General features: G+C 37.3%; 1 protein-coding gene across 6 annotated transcripts; it reads left to right on the top strand.

Annotated features, from left to right (window-relative positions):
* Positions 1-8,218: 8,218 nt before the first annotated feature.
* LOC112282595 (uncharacterized) lies at positions 8,219-15,719 on the top strand. 6 transcript variants are annotated; one of them, XM_090250681.1, is made up of 15 exons: positions 8,406-8,862; positions 9,069-9,121; positions 10,017-10,109; positions 10,232-10,620; positions 10,931-10,978; positions 11,128-11,258; positions 11,360-11,476; positions 11,884-12,006; positions 12,207-12,556; positions 12,996-13,165; positions 13,576-13,626; positions 13,884-13,993; positions 14,125-14,238; positions 14,449-14,574; positions 15,170-15,719. In XM_090250681.1, the coding sequence occupies exons 4-15, from the start codon at positions 10,444-10,446 to the stop codon at positions 15,285-15,287; spliced, it is 1,635 nt and encodes a 544-aa protein (XP_090106807.1). In that variant the 5' UTR covers positions 8,406-8,862; positions 9,069-9,121; positions 10,017-10,109; positions 10,232-10,443; the 3' UTR covers positions 15,288-15,719. The 6 variants fall into 6 exon arrangements, with proteins under 6 accessions (XP_090106809.1, XP_024376149.1, XP_024376155.1 ...); XM_090250682.1 differs by having other exon boundaries at positions 8,434-8,862; positions 10,017-10,104; XM_090250683.1 differs by lacking the exon at positions 10,017-10,109 and having other exon boundaries at positions 8,219-8,862; positions 12,354-12,556.
* The last annotated feature ends 655 nt before the right edge of the window (positions 15,720-16,374 follow it).

Genomic DNA, 16,374 nt, shown 5'->3' with positions numbered 1-16,374 from the left:
GTCTTCTTGGTATGTCCACTATTTTATATGGTTCAAGAAAAGACATGTGGAATACAGGATGGATTTTCATTGACTTTGGTAGATGTAAACGATATTCAACTGGATTGATTTGTATAGAAATAGAAAATGGTCCCAGCCTTCGATAGTCCAATTTGTCACAAGGACAAGTGATCTTAATATTGCAACGAAGTAACCATACCTTATCACCCATGTAGACTGGTGGTTGTTCATTCCGATAGACATCCGCATTGACCTTTTGTTGTTCTTGAGCTTCTTTTAATTGTGCCTTCATCATTGCATTTAGCTTTGATAAATGAATCGCCAAGTCTTTTGCAGCAGGATTAACAACTTTTGAAAAGTCAAAAGTATCAAGTCGTGAATGATAACCATAATTAGTAAAGAAAGGTGTTTGATTTATAGAAGAATATATTGTATTATTATAAGCAAACTGTGCCAATGGCAAAAGAATTGTCCAATCATTTTGTTGGTAGTTGATGGTACATCTTAAATATTGCTCTTAAACTTGATTAACACGCTTCGTTGTCCATCAGTTTGAGGATGGAATATCGAAGATAGTTTTATATCCACTTTTAGAATCTTGAAAAGAGTCCGCCAAAATCTTGATATAAATTGAGTTCCCCTATCTGATATAATATCCTTGGATAATCCATGATAGCGATAGATATTGTCAAGAAAGAGCTTAGCTGTTTCTTCACTTGTGATAGATTTTGTACATGGTACAAAATATGCCATCTTAGTAAAACAATCTACTATCACGAATATAGAGTCATAAGAACTTGAGATTGGAAGATCCGTGATGAAGTCCATAGAAACAAAAGACCATGGTTGTTCTGGAATGGGTAATGGCTGAAAAAGTCGAAAAGGTCGATGACGAGGAGTTTTTGATCTTGAGCAAACATCACATGTTTGTACAAAATCTTTGACTGCCTTCCACATTTGAGGCCAACAAAAATCCCTAGATATCAATTCCAAAGTCTTATTGTATTCAAAATGTCCTCCTGCCGGAAAGTCGTGACGAGCTAAAAAATACATAAACATGCTTTTTCTTCTGAAAAATATAGGCATCCTTCGAAATAGAGTAGGTTATTTTTAAACTCGAATTTAGAAGAATCATGAGATTTAGAAGAAATATTCTTGATATCATGAACAAGAGGGTCTGAAGACATACTTAACTGGACTTGCTTGAGAAAAGTTAAATCAACAATCAATGTTGATTTTATTGCTCGAAGATGAAATTACTCCAACTTCAAGAGAACCGTTCTTTGTTGCTGAAAAGTTGCATCTCCTTCTTCTAGTGCAAGATAAGAACGTCTAGATAAGGCATCAGATAAACCTTGTTATTTTCTTGAATGATAAGTAATGATGAACTCGAAATTTGATAAAGACATGCTTTAACGAGCTTGACAATGATTTAATATGCGTGTTGAGATGAAATACTTGAGGTTCTTGTGATCCGTATACACAATGACTGGATTGGAAGCAGCTTTTGGATAATGATGCCATTCTTCAAAAGAATCCACAATTGCAAGAAGTTCTTTATCATGGATCTCATAATTGATTTTTGCTGCTGAGAATTTTCTTGAATGAAAGGCTACTGGATGAAGTTTGTCATCTGCTCCCATTTGTGACAAAACCGCACCCAGAGCAAAGTCTGATGCATCTGTTTCCATAAAGAACGCTTTGAAAAAATCAATACTATACAAGATTGGTGTAGAAATAAATGCTGTCTTCAAAGTTTCAAAAATAACTTCCACTTTTTGATTCCATTGGAGTTTGTCTTTACAAGTCAAACGTGTAAGTAGAGCTGTAACTCGAGAGAAGTCTTTGATGAAGATCCGATAGTAATTGGCAAATCCCAAAAAGTATTGGATATCTCTTACCGTTTTTGGAATCTTCAATCTATAATAGTTTGAACTTTCTTAGGATCCATCATAAGTCCATCATTTGAAATGACATAACCTAAGAAATCAAGTTCAGTAGTATGGAATACTCACATTTCTATCTTAGCATAGAGTCATGTATCTCTTAATTTTTATAAGACACGACGAACATGAAGTTCATATTCTTCTAGATTCTTAGAATAGATCAAGATGTCGTCTAGATAATAGACCACAAAATCGTCCAAAAACTCTCAAGAAATATCATTCATTAGATGTTGAAAAGCTGCTAGTACATTTGTAAGTCCAAAAGGTATGACGTTGTATTCAAAATGTCCATACTTAGTTTGAAATGCAGTCTTCTATTCATCTCCTTCTTTCATGTGTACTAGATTGTATGCTCCCCGGAGATCTATTTTTGTATAGATCTTAGCTTGATTCAGCTAGTCAAGAAGTCCAAATATTAAAGGTAGTGGATACGTGTTTTTGATGGTAATCTTGTTGAGTCCTCGATAATCAACACACACCTCTAATTATTCATCTTTTTTTTCACAAATAGAATTGGAGTTCCTGTTGTAGATTTAGAATGGCGTATGAAATTCTTTGCTAGATTTTCTTCAATATACTCCTTGAGTTCAGTTAACTCATTTTGTGATAAATTGTAGATTGGTCCAAATGGCGATTGTACTTCTTCTTGAAGGTCAATTGAGCAATCATAGGGACAATATTCCGGGAGTGTATCCACATTTTTTTTTCGAATACATCTTAAAATTCTTGATATTGGCTTGGAATGCCACATAAAGTCTTTGCACCGGTAGAAACGGGTATGGCATAAATATTATATGGTGATTCTTTCATAGCCACATGCAAGAAAGCTTTTGTACCTATATACATGGGTTTAATTGAACTGGACTTATGACTCTCTACTTGATTAACTACACTGTTAGTTATACTTTTAGAGAAAGTAAGAATTTGAGAAATCCAATCTATTTGAGTGTTGTATTTTTTTTAACCACGATAAAGCTAAAATGACTGGATTATAAGAAGATCTAATGATATTAAATACTACAAAGCTATTATGACCATTGATTATTACTTCTAGAGGAAGGGTTTCGTATATAATATCTCCAGAAGATAATAGACGACCATCTATGACTTCTACATGAACAAGTTTAGTTTTCTTTACTAAAGATATGCTATATCTTTTAGTAAATTCTTCATCTAAGAAACACGCCGAGGCTCCTGAATCTAATAAGGCAGAGGCTTTGTACTATTTAGGTCCTAAAATAACATTTAATGTAAAACAAGGAGAGGACTTTGAGAAGAGAATAGGACCTTTACTAGATGTTTTGCAAGGTTCCAAGCGCACGGTCCCTATTGTAGCTAGACAAATTTGTTTTCCGACATATTGTCTTCTTTCAGAGCCATACTCCTCATTTTGTCATTGCATCGTTTCTTTGGACACTGTTGAGCAAGGTGTTTTGGTTCTCTACAATATAAACATAATCCTTCTTGATGACGACGAGTCTTTTCTTGCTCAGTAAGAGGTTTGAAATGTATTGCATCAATTTGCATATCCTCTACTTCCGAATGTATGTATTGAAGAGATATTAGTGTTGCCATTGAATTAAAGTAATGTTGAGGTCCACTTGTACGGTTCTTAGATCGAAATTCAAAAAGGTAATTGTCGCACTTTACATCAAAGCCAATTGATTGACTCAATGTTTGAGGATCAAGTAAGTTGAGCATTAATTTTTTTACCTTATATTGTAATCCATAGAAAATTTAGCTAATAAGTGCTGCATCATCCTTTTTGGTATCAGTTGCAAGTTGTTAAAATTGTAAAGCATACAGCGTTACTAATCGATTGTCTTGTCGTTAAATATGGATCTTATTAGTTGCAACACGAATTGCATCATGTTTTCCATACATGGATCCAAACTCTGCCAAAAAAATCTCTAGATTATGTAATATTGGATCTCGTCGTTCAAGAAAAGATAAAAACCACGATAGTGCTGAACTTGAAAGAAGTGAACTAATGAATCTAATTTGTGATCCTGGAGTTGGATAGCTTTGGGGTTGAAGTTCAATTACAAGTTGTATTTGTTTGATAAATTCTCAAAAGTTGGATCTGGTGTCATTAAACTTCTCAAGTAGGGAATTTTTAGTTTTCTAATAGTAGAAGGGTGTTCCGCTATATGAGAAAGGACATGATTTGGTGCAGATGTTGAAGCTGCTCTAACCATTTCTATTTCTTTACTTCCTGCCAATCTTGTTGCTCCTTGTAGTGGTAAATTGTGTTGATGCATTGCAAGCATTAACTCTCTCAATTGCTCTTGCATTTGTGCCATTGCACTCTTCATTTAAACAAGTTTTGCCATGATAACACTTAAAAAAGACAAGATGTCTAATATCGCTGAAGACGAATAGAAGAGAAGACTTGAGAACTAAGAAAATACTAAGGACAATATCAGTTCAGAAGATAGTAATCCGCAACTTCTAATATGTTTATATCTTATCAAGAAAAAATGGATAATCCACTCTTAATCAAGCTTAGACAAAGCTTTGATATTGTAGGTATACTCTTGTCAATCTATCAAGGATAAGAACTCGATGAAAAAGCAATTTAAACAAGTCAGCCTTCATTCAAAGAAAGGCAACAAAATATAAATAAACAAGTATGTATATTGAAAGAGAAATTAAAATGGCTATTGCCAAAAGACAAGAAAATTAGAGACCCTTGAAACTAGACTGAAAGCAAGAAAAGAGTTGACAAGAGTAAAGAAGGCTTCACTCTTATCTATATATATACTATCTAATTAAGGGCTACATGGTGATGTTCTATAGGACCTCCAATATGTGTTGACTTTGTAGGACACATGCCTTGACTTACAAGGCAAGTTTTTCTACGTGTGGGCCATATAGTGAGTTTGGTCTTCAAGCTAACAACATGTGTGGCACATGGCCAACTTGTTGACCACGTTTCTAATCCAAAAAGTCAATTAAAGACACCTATGAAGTCAGAAAAGCATCTATGTAGCTTCTAAGAAGCTTCAATATCAAATACTCTAGAATTAACTTATTTTTACCTATTTTTACTTACTTTATATATTTATATATGTAATTATGAATATGTCTGTGATTCTTGTACAAAATCTCACCCATTGCCAAGAGACAATTTGGAGATACCATGAGGAGCAAAATTAGGACGTTTTGTATTATTAGAGGAGGATTAACTATATCAGATATAGAAAAGATAATTACATAGATAGTTAGAACCATAGAAGTTTTTAGAATTGAGATTAAGTTAATGAACCAGGGAGGATGCACCATGGAACATTATAGAAGAGTTTAAGGCAGTTATTTAGATGGAATCCACTATAGAACCTTCTAAAAAAGAAGTTTGGTGGTTATCTAGATAGAATCTACCACCTAAGAACATTCTAAAAAGTCCAGTGTAATAGGATAAGGTATAAATAGGATTGGTCTTTTAGAGCATTTGGTGAAGAATGGCTTTTGATCCTTTTTCTTAATAAAGTTTAATTTTTCATCATTTTATTTAGTTTTGTTTTGTTTTGTTTCCATCTACTAAGTTGTCTTTCATGTCATATTCTGTGTTGTTCCATTCAGTTTTATACTCCTTTGTTTTGTCATATATTAGGATGAGATTTTATGTTGCTGTGAAATAGACCGATCTTGGATTTTTAAGATAGTCTGGTCTTGTTTTATTCAGTTATTTGTATAGTCCAAAACTTGTAAATCAAGTATTATAGGTTCAAAGTATTTTTTACCTCTTATGTTGCTTCTAGACCTTGTCATGCTGCTTATGCACTTTTTGCCTTACTTGTGATCAAAAATTCTATACGTGTAAGATATAGGCAAATTGCAGATAATGCCCTTTAGTCTATATCTTCCTATTTTTCTAACTCTTTTGAATCTATGCTTGATCCAATACATTTCTCATATTTTCTACAAACAACCTTCTTTGAATTCTTGTCAATGAGGACAAACTGGATTTGTTTCTTCTATAAGTGTGAATTATATCCATCAAATTTCTCTATAGTATAGTACTTTATTGCCATCTTATAAAAAATATATCCTAAATAGATGAAATCAAAGAAATAGAGGAAGAAATAGAAGGTGAAAAGAAATGAGATATTCGTAAGATTTTATATTAATTTATAGATTTTTTTGAGTATTAATAAAAAATCTTAAAGAATTTTCAAAAATTTCCAAATTTTTTTTGAGAATGTGTAAAATTTTATTACTAGCATTTTTTAAAAAATTCAACTCAAAATTCTCAAAATTTTTGATTTTTCGACCTTCTTACGTGAAACTATGTCCAAAAACTTGAAAAAAAAAATCAAATTTAGAGCTTTTTGATCTTGTTGGAATTTCTTGGATTATATTGGCCCTGCCATTGGCGGGTCTCATTGTTGCTACCAAATCTCGCTTTTATTGTTGAGTCCTACCATTGCAAGTGGATCCCATTATTGGTCTGATTAGATCAACAGCTATAAGCTCCAGCACCTATTGCTTGTAGCACTAAAATTTGAAAATGTTTTTTTTCCTTCAAAATTAATGCCACGTTGCTTCAATTATGAGCTACCAAAAACATTAGTGGCTTGAATTCTAGACTCACTAGAGGTTCAACTCTTCTCAAGTTAATACAAAAAATAAAACCTACTTAAAGATGATCGAAAGATGAAGTCTTGCAAAACAACCTCAAGAGATTCATTCAAATCCATCAAAGGATAAATTTAGAGTACTAAGGCTTTGATACCATGTGAGAAAATAAAAAAGAAGTGTATTGCTAAGATGAAAGTTTTATGAAGCAAATACAAAGGAATCCTCTACCTTACTATGAAGGATTCAAGAGAACAAATGCTTAAAATGAATCTCTACTTCTACTTCTTATATAGCACAAGTCCATGGTCTAATTATATGAACTTTCTAGTATGTACACACAAACAATTAGTCTAGTTAATAATGTCCAATGAACATGTGAATACTTCTCTTATTAGGCCATATGATGGCTTGGTAGGCTACGACGACCAAATTGTATTACTACCAAGAAATGGCAGCTACAACTTGTCAACTAGTGAGGCAATGTCAACCACCTATTTTACTTTATGTCTGATAGGAGTTACACACTCTATTAACAAATTCAAGACATGAGAACTTGTGGATTTTATGAATCATCACAAGAAGATAATAGGAAACATTCATAAACAATTCTAATATTATCTCTTTTTGGATACTTTAAATATTTTTGTTGTGTGATTAATTTATGCTATTAGATAAAAAAATCACATATTAAGTAAACAAATGTTTGTAGGTCAAACATAACCATTTAATATTTTAATGGATGAAAAATTATCCCATTTTGAAATGGCTTTAACTCTTAATTGAAAAGCACTAGCATCAAATGTTAAAAGTTGTGGTTTGTAATCTTGGTTTGAATCCAAAAAAAGGGCATTTTGTTCCACCATTGCTATTGTTTTGTTTAGATATAAAGTTTTTACATGACGATCTTTGTTTTTGTAAGAAATGTCAAATCAATTATATATCAATTTTCAAAAATATATGTATAATTCATGTGTTTTGTAATACAATATATAAGTACATCATAAAATAATGTGATGAACTTGTATGTGTATTAGTGTCTAGATATAGACATTTAAAAACACATGTAGCATGTTATTAATGTCACCTTGATAAGATGAAAGTGTGATATCAATTTTGAAGAAGAAACAAATCCTTATTGGACGTACTCTTGTTAATATTTTTTACCAATATATTTGAACCAACTCTGTTAACTATCTTGTGCTCTATTTGCTATATACTATGTAATATTTTCTTTCATGTCTATTTTTCTAGTATTGTATATACAACTTCATTTTGTAAAAATTCAAAAATCAGTAAATTTTATTTTATTTATGAAAATAGTTAAATATAAGAATCAAAGAAATCCAAAGAATATAAATTTGAATGTTTTGAGTTTGAATATATTTTGACACAAATAGTGGCAATATGTACATAAATTTATTTATTCCTAATTAGTGACATAATTTGAGAGATACTATGGATATGATCTAATTAAGAATGAAGAATTCATAATCAAAATAACTGTAACTGTGAGGAAAATTATATGTCACTGAGTAATTTTCAAAACAAAGATACTCCAAGCATGCAAAAGTTTGGAGGTCCGAAAACAACCTTTACACAACAAAATGCGGAATCTAGAGCAAGGGCAAGAGTTGTCACCGGGAGGGAGGAAGAAGAAGGCGGGGCAGAAGGATTGAGAGCGTGGGCGGCATGTCGGCGAACGGAGGCAGAGGGTTATTACGCAAACAGCGCAAGCATCGCGCGGGGCAAGCATTCATTGAATGCCTGCCCCCCCCCCCCACATCCATTCCACAGTGTAGGTCTGCCAGATTTGGACCGTTTGGGAAGTGAAGCGGAAGCAGGTCACGGTCCTGTTTGCAAGCTCATTACGTCACAAGCAAGTGAGAGACGATCAGTGCCGGCAGTGGGTGCATGATGATGTGCGACGTCCGGGACGGTGACTACCCCGCAGCTTGATGAGTGGGTGACGCAGTTTTCGAGGCCACATTTGTTTGGGGAAGGAAGGCTGTACAGTGCAAATAATTTCTTCCACGGGGCACTTGTGAAAGCGTAGCCAGGGCATTGCTTAGTTTAGCTTGCGACATAACCCATGATGGCCCCCCACCCCATGGTTGCGTGGTTTCTAGGGGATCGTTGTTGGTAGCGGAAGCTGGAAGCGTTTTGGATCGCAGTGGAGTTATGAGTGTGTGAAGATGTGTAGAATTCTCTGTAGCTTTCTCGGGGATTCTGTCGTTTTGGGGCTATCGTCCTTGCGCCTGTGAGCCTTTGGGCGCTGTACTTTTGACTTGGAGGTGTGGAGGCTTGTGGGTTTGTGGGAGGGTCCGTGCTTTTGAAGGTGAATTTTCTAGTCTTTTATCTGGAAGAGAGCTTAGTGAGATAAGTGGAGATTTGTCTATCTGTTTTGGTTGTTGAGGATTGTGACTGGGACGAGGTTGGAGAGGTTATTGTATGTTCTGGGTGAGTGGGCCAGTTCGTTTCACTGCGTAGCTCAGTGTTGATTTCGCGGTCGCTTCTAAGAGGGTACCTGCGGATATTGGGCAGAGAGGTGGTTGGGTGGAGATATGACACGCTGTGGCTCGTGAATTTTTGTCGAGGTACTCTCTTTTCACCCTCTTCTACGTTTTCAACTAGGTTGTATGCCGGGTGGGTCGTTGGAGTTTGACGCTACTTCCTTTCTACTTGAACGGATCTGGTTTGTCTTGTAAGTCAACGTGGTTGCACCAACGCTTTTAGACTGTGGGCTGTTCCTTTACTATCGATGAATATGCATTTGTGTTGAGAGTTGTTCTATGATTATGTTCTCGTGCCCCAAATTCGTGGAATTCATCGCTAGAGCTGATCGCGCCTAGAAGGGAGTTTTGATTATGATTTGGATTACTATCTTCTAGTCTTGGAACCACTGTTACGTCGATTAAATGTTCTACAGCTAGTCCTACGAAATGGTTTCGATGGTTTCTTCCTCTTCTTTATTTCAGTTCCTTTGGACCAATTCATCTTTGAGAAATTTAGTGAAGCCCGTAGCTCCAATCTATCAACATCACCAGACAGACTCTAGGGAAGAGCTTCGTTTTTATTTAGTAATAGTGCAATTATAAATACTTCACTGCTCTCACAATTCAAAGTACTTGGTAGAAGGAGCAAGTCGTCTAGCGGTCCGATGACGTACTTGAGTAATGGGTGTAATTTACGAGTGTTGGTTTTTGTCTTCGTTTCTTGAAAGGCTGTCATTCTGCAGATGTATGTGAATTTGAACATGTAAAAGTACATTTCATGTCTTTTGCAGACACATTGAATCAGTGAATTGCTTTGCTAGTCAGGAGTGGTGTAAGAGGCTGCAATGCTCAAATGACAGACATCTTTGTTTTCTTAACTTATTTTAATTACTGTCCGCCCTAGGGAAAACATGTCTTTCGCAATGTATTGACGCACTGCCCTACTGAATCGTCAAGTTCAGTATTGTCATAACGAATTTGCCTTCGTTTTGAGTAGGGTTTCAGATCACAGCTCAAATCCTAGGAAATTAAATGCTGATGACACTTTTATGAGGTGATAAATCCCCGAGGCTAACCAAGAAACGGTAAGGTATGATGTTAGTTGCTGATCAGTTGAAAGCAAGTTCCACCATGAGCTTCAGATTGTTTCCCTAACATGACACGAACGCAACAATCATGACTTTTGGGGTGGGTTCTGTGGGTGAAATGCAGCCTCAAAAAACACATCAGAGGTGTGAGACTCGCAACATTTTAGAACGTCTCGTCCAAACTTTCAGAACCGGCATAGGAGCTCATTGCATCGGCACTGGCAATCTTCGATTGATGTTTCCTGAAGGGTGTGCTCAATTTGATGCACTGATCATTCTCTCTTGATGTCGTGAGTAACAAGGGCCTGTCAACAACTCTGGCTTTGGTTCTTGACAATGGCGCCGACGATGAAGTATTGGGATGATTGGGCGGACGTGGAGGACATGGAGGCTATGTGGAATCATCCTGAAGTGTGTCAGGAGTGGCTCAAAGTAGGTGAAGAGCGAGGGATGAAGGTCCACTTTTCAAGAAACTTCGATGGGAAACCTTATGTTACTCATACAGAGATGAAGGTCAACAACTCATGACAGGCTTCTTTAATCCCAATTTGATTATTATTGTGCTTTTTAGTGGATGTGAATTGCAATGATCTTCTTCTTCTTCTTTTAATTTTTATTTATTTATTTATTCATTTAATTTTTTTCCCCCAGACGTGGTTCCAAGAGTTACAAAGGTACTTGAGATTTGAAGGCGTCTTCCGTTTAACCTGCATGAGCTATTTGTTTAGGTAGAATGACGTTCAAAGTCAAAGAGGTGTACTTGTGATTCTGCTCGTAAGATAATCTAACAACGCCCTATCCTATTCTGATCATGACATTTCAGGGCATGGCAGAGATTATTACTCGTCGACATTTCAAGCGATTGGATGTGGTAAGTGTAAAGCCCAGATGTTCTCTTTAAATGATTTCAAAGTTGAATGTGAGAGGACTCTGAAACCTTACCAATTTTTGACTTGTACATCAAAGTGTGTGCTTAACAGCATGGGAATGATATACTTACATGTATTTTTGGGAGTCCAGGCAATGGTTTGTGCAATTGCTGAGGTGGAGAGCTCACGACTACCTCTTGCTTACCGCTTTGAGCCCAAGCTTGGCGAAGCCAGCACTGGGCTTATGCAGACGCTCCAATCCACAGCAGAATGGCTTGCCACGTAATCCTTTTCTCCCTCGTAAGCGTTCCGTTTTGGAAATTATGTTTGCAGTTAATAATTGCGATTATTGTCCTCCTAAAGTTCGTCACTGATGAAAACAGAGATATGGGTTATCGCGCTTACGTAATTGAGGGGGCTTCAGCATTACTTTACCGACCTTTTGTGAGTGTGTACTTTGGATGTGCGTACTTGAAATGGCTATCAACTTATGACGGCAAGTAAGTTCCATTTTCCATGACCAAGTTTAAGAGTTTGGCCAACATACTTTGGCACGAAAGGTTAAAATTGTAATACATCTGCAACTGGCTATCAAGTACCTAATGTGGTGGAGTTTGGAGATCATGTTTGTATATACCATGTTTCGTTGGAGAAGTGTCTTGTTTCAAATGCAAACCGCACACATTTCAACGACATCATCTTGTGGTGATGTGGTCGTGAGGACGATGATGTATTTGTTACAATACCTTTTTAACAAGCTGCGTATATTTTTCCCGATCAGAGTACCTAAGTGAGGGTCGTTATAAAGTTCTTAAAACAATAAGTTGCGGAGCGATCGATTTAATCTTGTTGTGTTTGCTCAGTGTTGCATCTGAAACTTTACTGATTGTCGTGATTGATGATGTAGGAAGCGAAACGAGGAATTCATGGTTCGTGGGTATAATGGGGGCCCTCAAGGCGCAACCAAAACTTCTACAGTAGCTTACTGGAATAAATATTTGCAGGCAAAGCAAAGCCTTCCCAATACGAGGTTGATAATCTTATTTATTTATTTTTCCTTACTCTGGGCTTTTATGCGTATCACTTCAATAATTGATCTCTTTTAGTCAGTTGCATCAAGGATGAATGATTTTATTGTTTACGGGATGTATTAAGAAGAGCATATTGTTCAAAATTTGCATTCATCAACCGATCTCACGACGTTTCCGTGTCACATGCGTATTCCCACAGTGAGACTCCACTCATTTTCGTAACGCCCGCTGTTCCCCTTCGACCTCCTAGTCCAGTCGTTGCTCCACCTCCGCCGCCTCCGTCAGTGGCTACTCAAGTTAACAAGCACCAGGGTACTAGAACTAACACTGTTAAGGGCGTTGCCAGAATACCCAATGATACACAGCCAACACCCAGCAGTTTTAAGACTGCTGCCGCAGAATTGAATAGCAGAAAATCTACCACAAGCAGCGTCAAAGACACTGTTGTGGAACCGAGTTGCTTGAATCCAAAACTTGGCAAGATCAAAGAGGTTGCTGTCCATCCGAAAAACTCAAAAGCGAAGCCCAGCTCGTCGGCGAATGTTCACAGTATGTTCTGATTTCTATGACTACTTTCTGCGTGGTATTTGTGCTAATGAAGCATTATTCATGTTTGGCAAGTTCTGCAATATCAAAACAAGACAATGACTTCCATAGTATGTTATGCGTGTCAGTATATTTTCGAACTGTCGTACTTAGCAGCATTCTAATTTTGAATGTCTCTTCTGCGGGATCCGATAGAGATCAGAAACTAGTCATTGTATGCATGCGCACAATGTCATAGCATGCCAACATTTTGAGGATTTATTAGCAGTATAGGTCCTATCTTGACTCTTAGTTTACAATCTGTACGAGTGAATTAATATATGCTGTGCTTCGGCTCCTTGATTTTTGGACATGCGAAGTTTTAGATGCATTTGCAGATCTTAAGTTGCTCCTCTGAAGTAGCGATGATTCATCATTAACTTTGGAGTATTGTTTTTCTCAGAAAAAGAGTGGACTTACTGGGATGAGAAAACATCTCCTGAGGATTTGGAAGAAATGTGGAGGCACCCACAAGTTAAAAAGGAGTGGACAGACTCAAATGAGAAAATAGGTCAAGTGAGATTTGCTCGTGATGCAGAGCTTAGGCCTTACTTGACCACTACTGAAGTGAAGGTATGTGGATGTGTCTAGGTTGGCCATGTGATTATCTATTGTTGTCCTGTTGATCTGTTTCGTGTGGAATGTATTGCTATGGACCTAGTTGTGAAACTTTAATATTGCTTGAAGCTCGAACAATATATAGATACATACTGCGGAGTGCGCACAGTGATCTAACAGGCTTATTTCATATGCCATCCTTTCTAAATAATTCCGCCACTAATTTGAGCTTCTCTCAACTCATAGCTTTGACTGTATGGAATTTCTGTTAATATGTGGTGGGACTGATTTGAAACTGAAGTTGCACATGTTTTCTCGTCATGGCCTTTGATTCCTGGAGTCTGTTCAAATAAAACATCCTCTGTTCAATTCCGAGTTTTTGTATCAGCAGACTATAATCATCTTTGTTGAACTTAACGCTGCAGGCAGTGGCGGAGATAGTTGTGTTCCGACATTTTGCTGAACGAGTTTCGCCGGTATTTAACTGTTCTGAAAACCCTCATGTGAATGACATTGGTCAAGGTTTTAAGGTGTTTTGCAAAAATGTGGAGTTGTTGCGTAAGTAGGCGTACGAAAGCCATTTGTAGCATTTGATTTGGATACCTTCCAAGTTCATTTTCATGATTTCGTTGGCAGCCAATTAGGACCCTATATTTTGAAAGTTTGATATCTGCTTTACTTATCTTAAAATGATGACCTTCCCGTCCTCTCGTTTTTTTATTCTTGAGAGCAGATCATGCTGCGGACAATTGCGGAGGTCAGTAGCAAAAGACGGCTGTATGGAGCTGATGGAATCTCAGGGGTGATGCAAACTGCGTATCCAACTGCTGCCTGGCTATACAAGTACTACACTTTTACATTTGTCTGATATGATCTCGTTTTTTTATTAAAACTTTTGTAATCAGGTTCTTGTGCTATGTCCTCTAACAAAGGTTTCGGTTGCATTTTCACTATTACTTGCATGTGGGGTGTAGGGATATGGGCTTCAAGTCATATAAGTTACGATCTAGAGATGATCTTTCCAACCCATTCCTGGCAATGTATTTTGGCGCAGCATATGTTTGTTGGCTAAGCACTTATAATGGAAGGTGCCAACCTATCCACCCTATGATCGTTTTTTGCATTCTTTTGTTACCCGTGCTAACTAATTAGATACTTGGGATTTTTTCTTGTATATTTGTACTGTCATGTTGCTACATCCTAATTGTAATCTATTCTTACACATGACGTGATTATGGACGATTTCCTACTTAACTTACGATATCTGAGGTCCTGGGTGCCGAATGCTTTGTGTTCAGGCCTAGGACAGATGAATTCGTGTTGCGGGCCTACTACTCAGGCCCCAACGGTGTGGAAGAGCCATCAGCTGGGATTTTTTATCAAAAGTATCTGGCCCATCTGCAAGCAACTGCACCCAAGCTTCAGTATGAGATTCCTCATCCCAACGCAGTTTTGATTCACAAACTTCGCAACTTAACTTGTATCTAAATATTTATTTAGAATTTGTCTCGAATCCTGGGTTAGGTGAATGTCATATAAAATTGGTCTTTACATCAAAAGCATTAATCTAATGAATTATGGATGATGGACAGCTGTTGTGTTGCGAAGGATCGGGATTTGAACCTCTTCCCTGGTCTAGTGTATCGCAAATAAATTGCAGACACTCTGCCGGATGCTACGTAGTGAAACCAGGAGGGATTCTTTATCTAAATGTTGATTTGAGATTTTTGTTTTTTAAATTAATGGAGGACTCATGTACAGTACATAGAATCGCTGGTCAGGCATAGGGGCTCTAGAGTTGCTTTGAGCTAGCTTTTGAGCATAGTGAAAAATGCAAATGATTTTAATGGAGCACTCTACTGATCATCCTGGATTCATCTTGTCACAAATCACTGTACATTTGAAATGATATGCATGTGAATGGAGTATCAACAATGAGGAAAAATCATAGGATCGTGTAAAATGATAAAACTCGAATCTTTACACATATGAGCTTATGATGTGTTTGCTTGGCCGTAGGAAAAGCACAAGCAGGGGAGGTCAATGGACCTCTACTGCACTGTGGCGAGGCACGGATCCTGCATTTCAGGCTCCACCAAACCAATCTATCTGGAGACGATTATGGGCATCATCTTGAACGGATGGTATCCACACAACACCCGGCAGATTGTAAAGAAAGCTGTGCAAAGTGTAAAGATGAGTTTAGTGGATCTTCGTATTAGCGCACTTGTATACCCTGCTGGATTCTTCAGGATCTTTTGTGAGGAATTCCCATTGCAAGATTCAGTTAGACCAATTCATAGATTAGGCTTCAATGTAGTCTTTGGTATGACTGTCGTTAGTTGGTCCATGTGTTGCCGCAAGGTACGTGATTTTGACTTTCTGCTGTTTTATGCTCTGACCGTTACTGTTGAATCAGCACCCATCAAACGGCCACTGAAGAGTCATAGAACATGGCAAAACGGCTTGAACAGTTTCCTTAGCAATGGGTTTATATTCTTGTACAAGCTTTTCAGTTGATTTAAATTCATGAGTTCTGTTTAGAACTTACCTGTTTCCATTGCAAGAATGTCAATACGGTTCCGGACAGCGGAGCATGTATTCCAATATTTTAATAAGTACATCCAATCCCCAAAGCATTTTTACAAGAGAGTTAAATCAGCAGTTCCATTCTCTTTCGGGGATAAACTTGACTATTTGAACATATTTGCGTAGGTATTCTCCCCAATATCTATCCTGTACCCCAGTATGCTCCCTCCATCACCCACCTGCCGAATGGAGAAAACAGAGCAGTGTATGAAGACAATAAAACTGAGGATAACTTCTAAAAAATGAGTATCCAAACACAGTCATGCAATGTGCCAACAGTGAGCCGATTAGCTAACATCTTCAATTTCAGGCAGCCCCTGCAGGTTGTGTGGTAGGCCAGATCCAATAACTCTTTTGCTCTTTCACAAACTGCAAGGTTGTCTATTGTTGCTCTAGCTTCACGCCTCTGCTCTCTGGCCACTCCTTTTCATTGCATTTACTGCAAAGATGCATCTTATCAGTCAGCTGTGAGGTAGAGCTGCCAGTGGTTAGACATCTCGGTTGTCAAGCCGTCTAGACGCAATAATGCGGAGGCGCGCATGCTATCTGATGACATCACTAAGTCATCACCAAGTGAGTTTTCCCTGAACCCACAAGGTGCAGCGGATTTGGTTTAGGATTGCAGGGCGAGGTTG

This window comes from Physcomitrium patens, chromosome 5 (genome assembly GCF_059467195.1).
Source record: "Physcomitrium patens ecotype Gransden chromosome 5, ASM5946719v1, whole genome shotgun sequence".
Lineage (NCBI taxonomy): Eukaryota > Viridiplantae > Streptophyta > Bryopsida > Funariales > Funariaceae > Physcomitrium > Physcomitrium patens.
The sequence above is the reverse complement of the archived record's forward strand: the minus strand, read 5'-3'. Positions and strand labels throughout refer to the sequence as shown.

What these genes read in the sequence shown, in the direction of transcription:
- LOC112282595 (XM_024520381.3), top strand. Translation starts at nt 10,444, where the DNA reads ATGGCGCCGACGATGAAGTATTGGGATGATTGGGCGGACGTGGAGGAC. An exon ending in TTGCTGAACGAGTTTCGCCG is followed by an intron (nt 13,627 to 13,883) that starts GTATTTAACTGT and finishes TCTTGAGAGCAG; the next exon opens with ATCATGCTGCGGACAATTGC. An exon ending in ACTGCTGCCTGGCTATACAA is followed by an intron (nt 13,994 to 14,124) that starts GTACTACACTTT and finishes TGTGGGGTGTAG; the next exon opens with GGATATGGGCTTCAAGTCAT.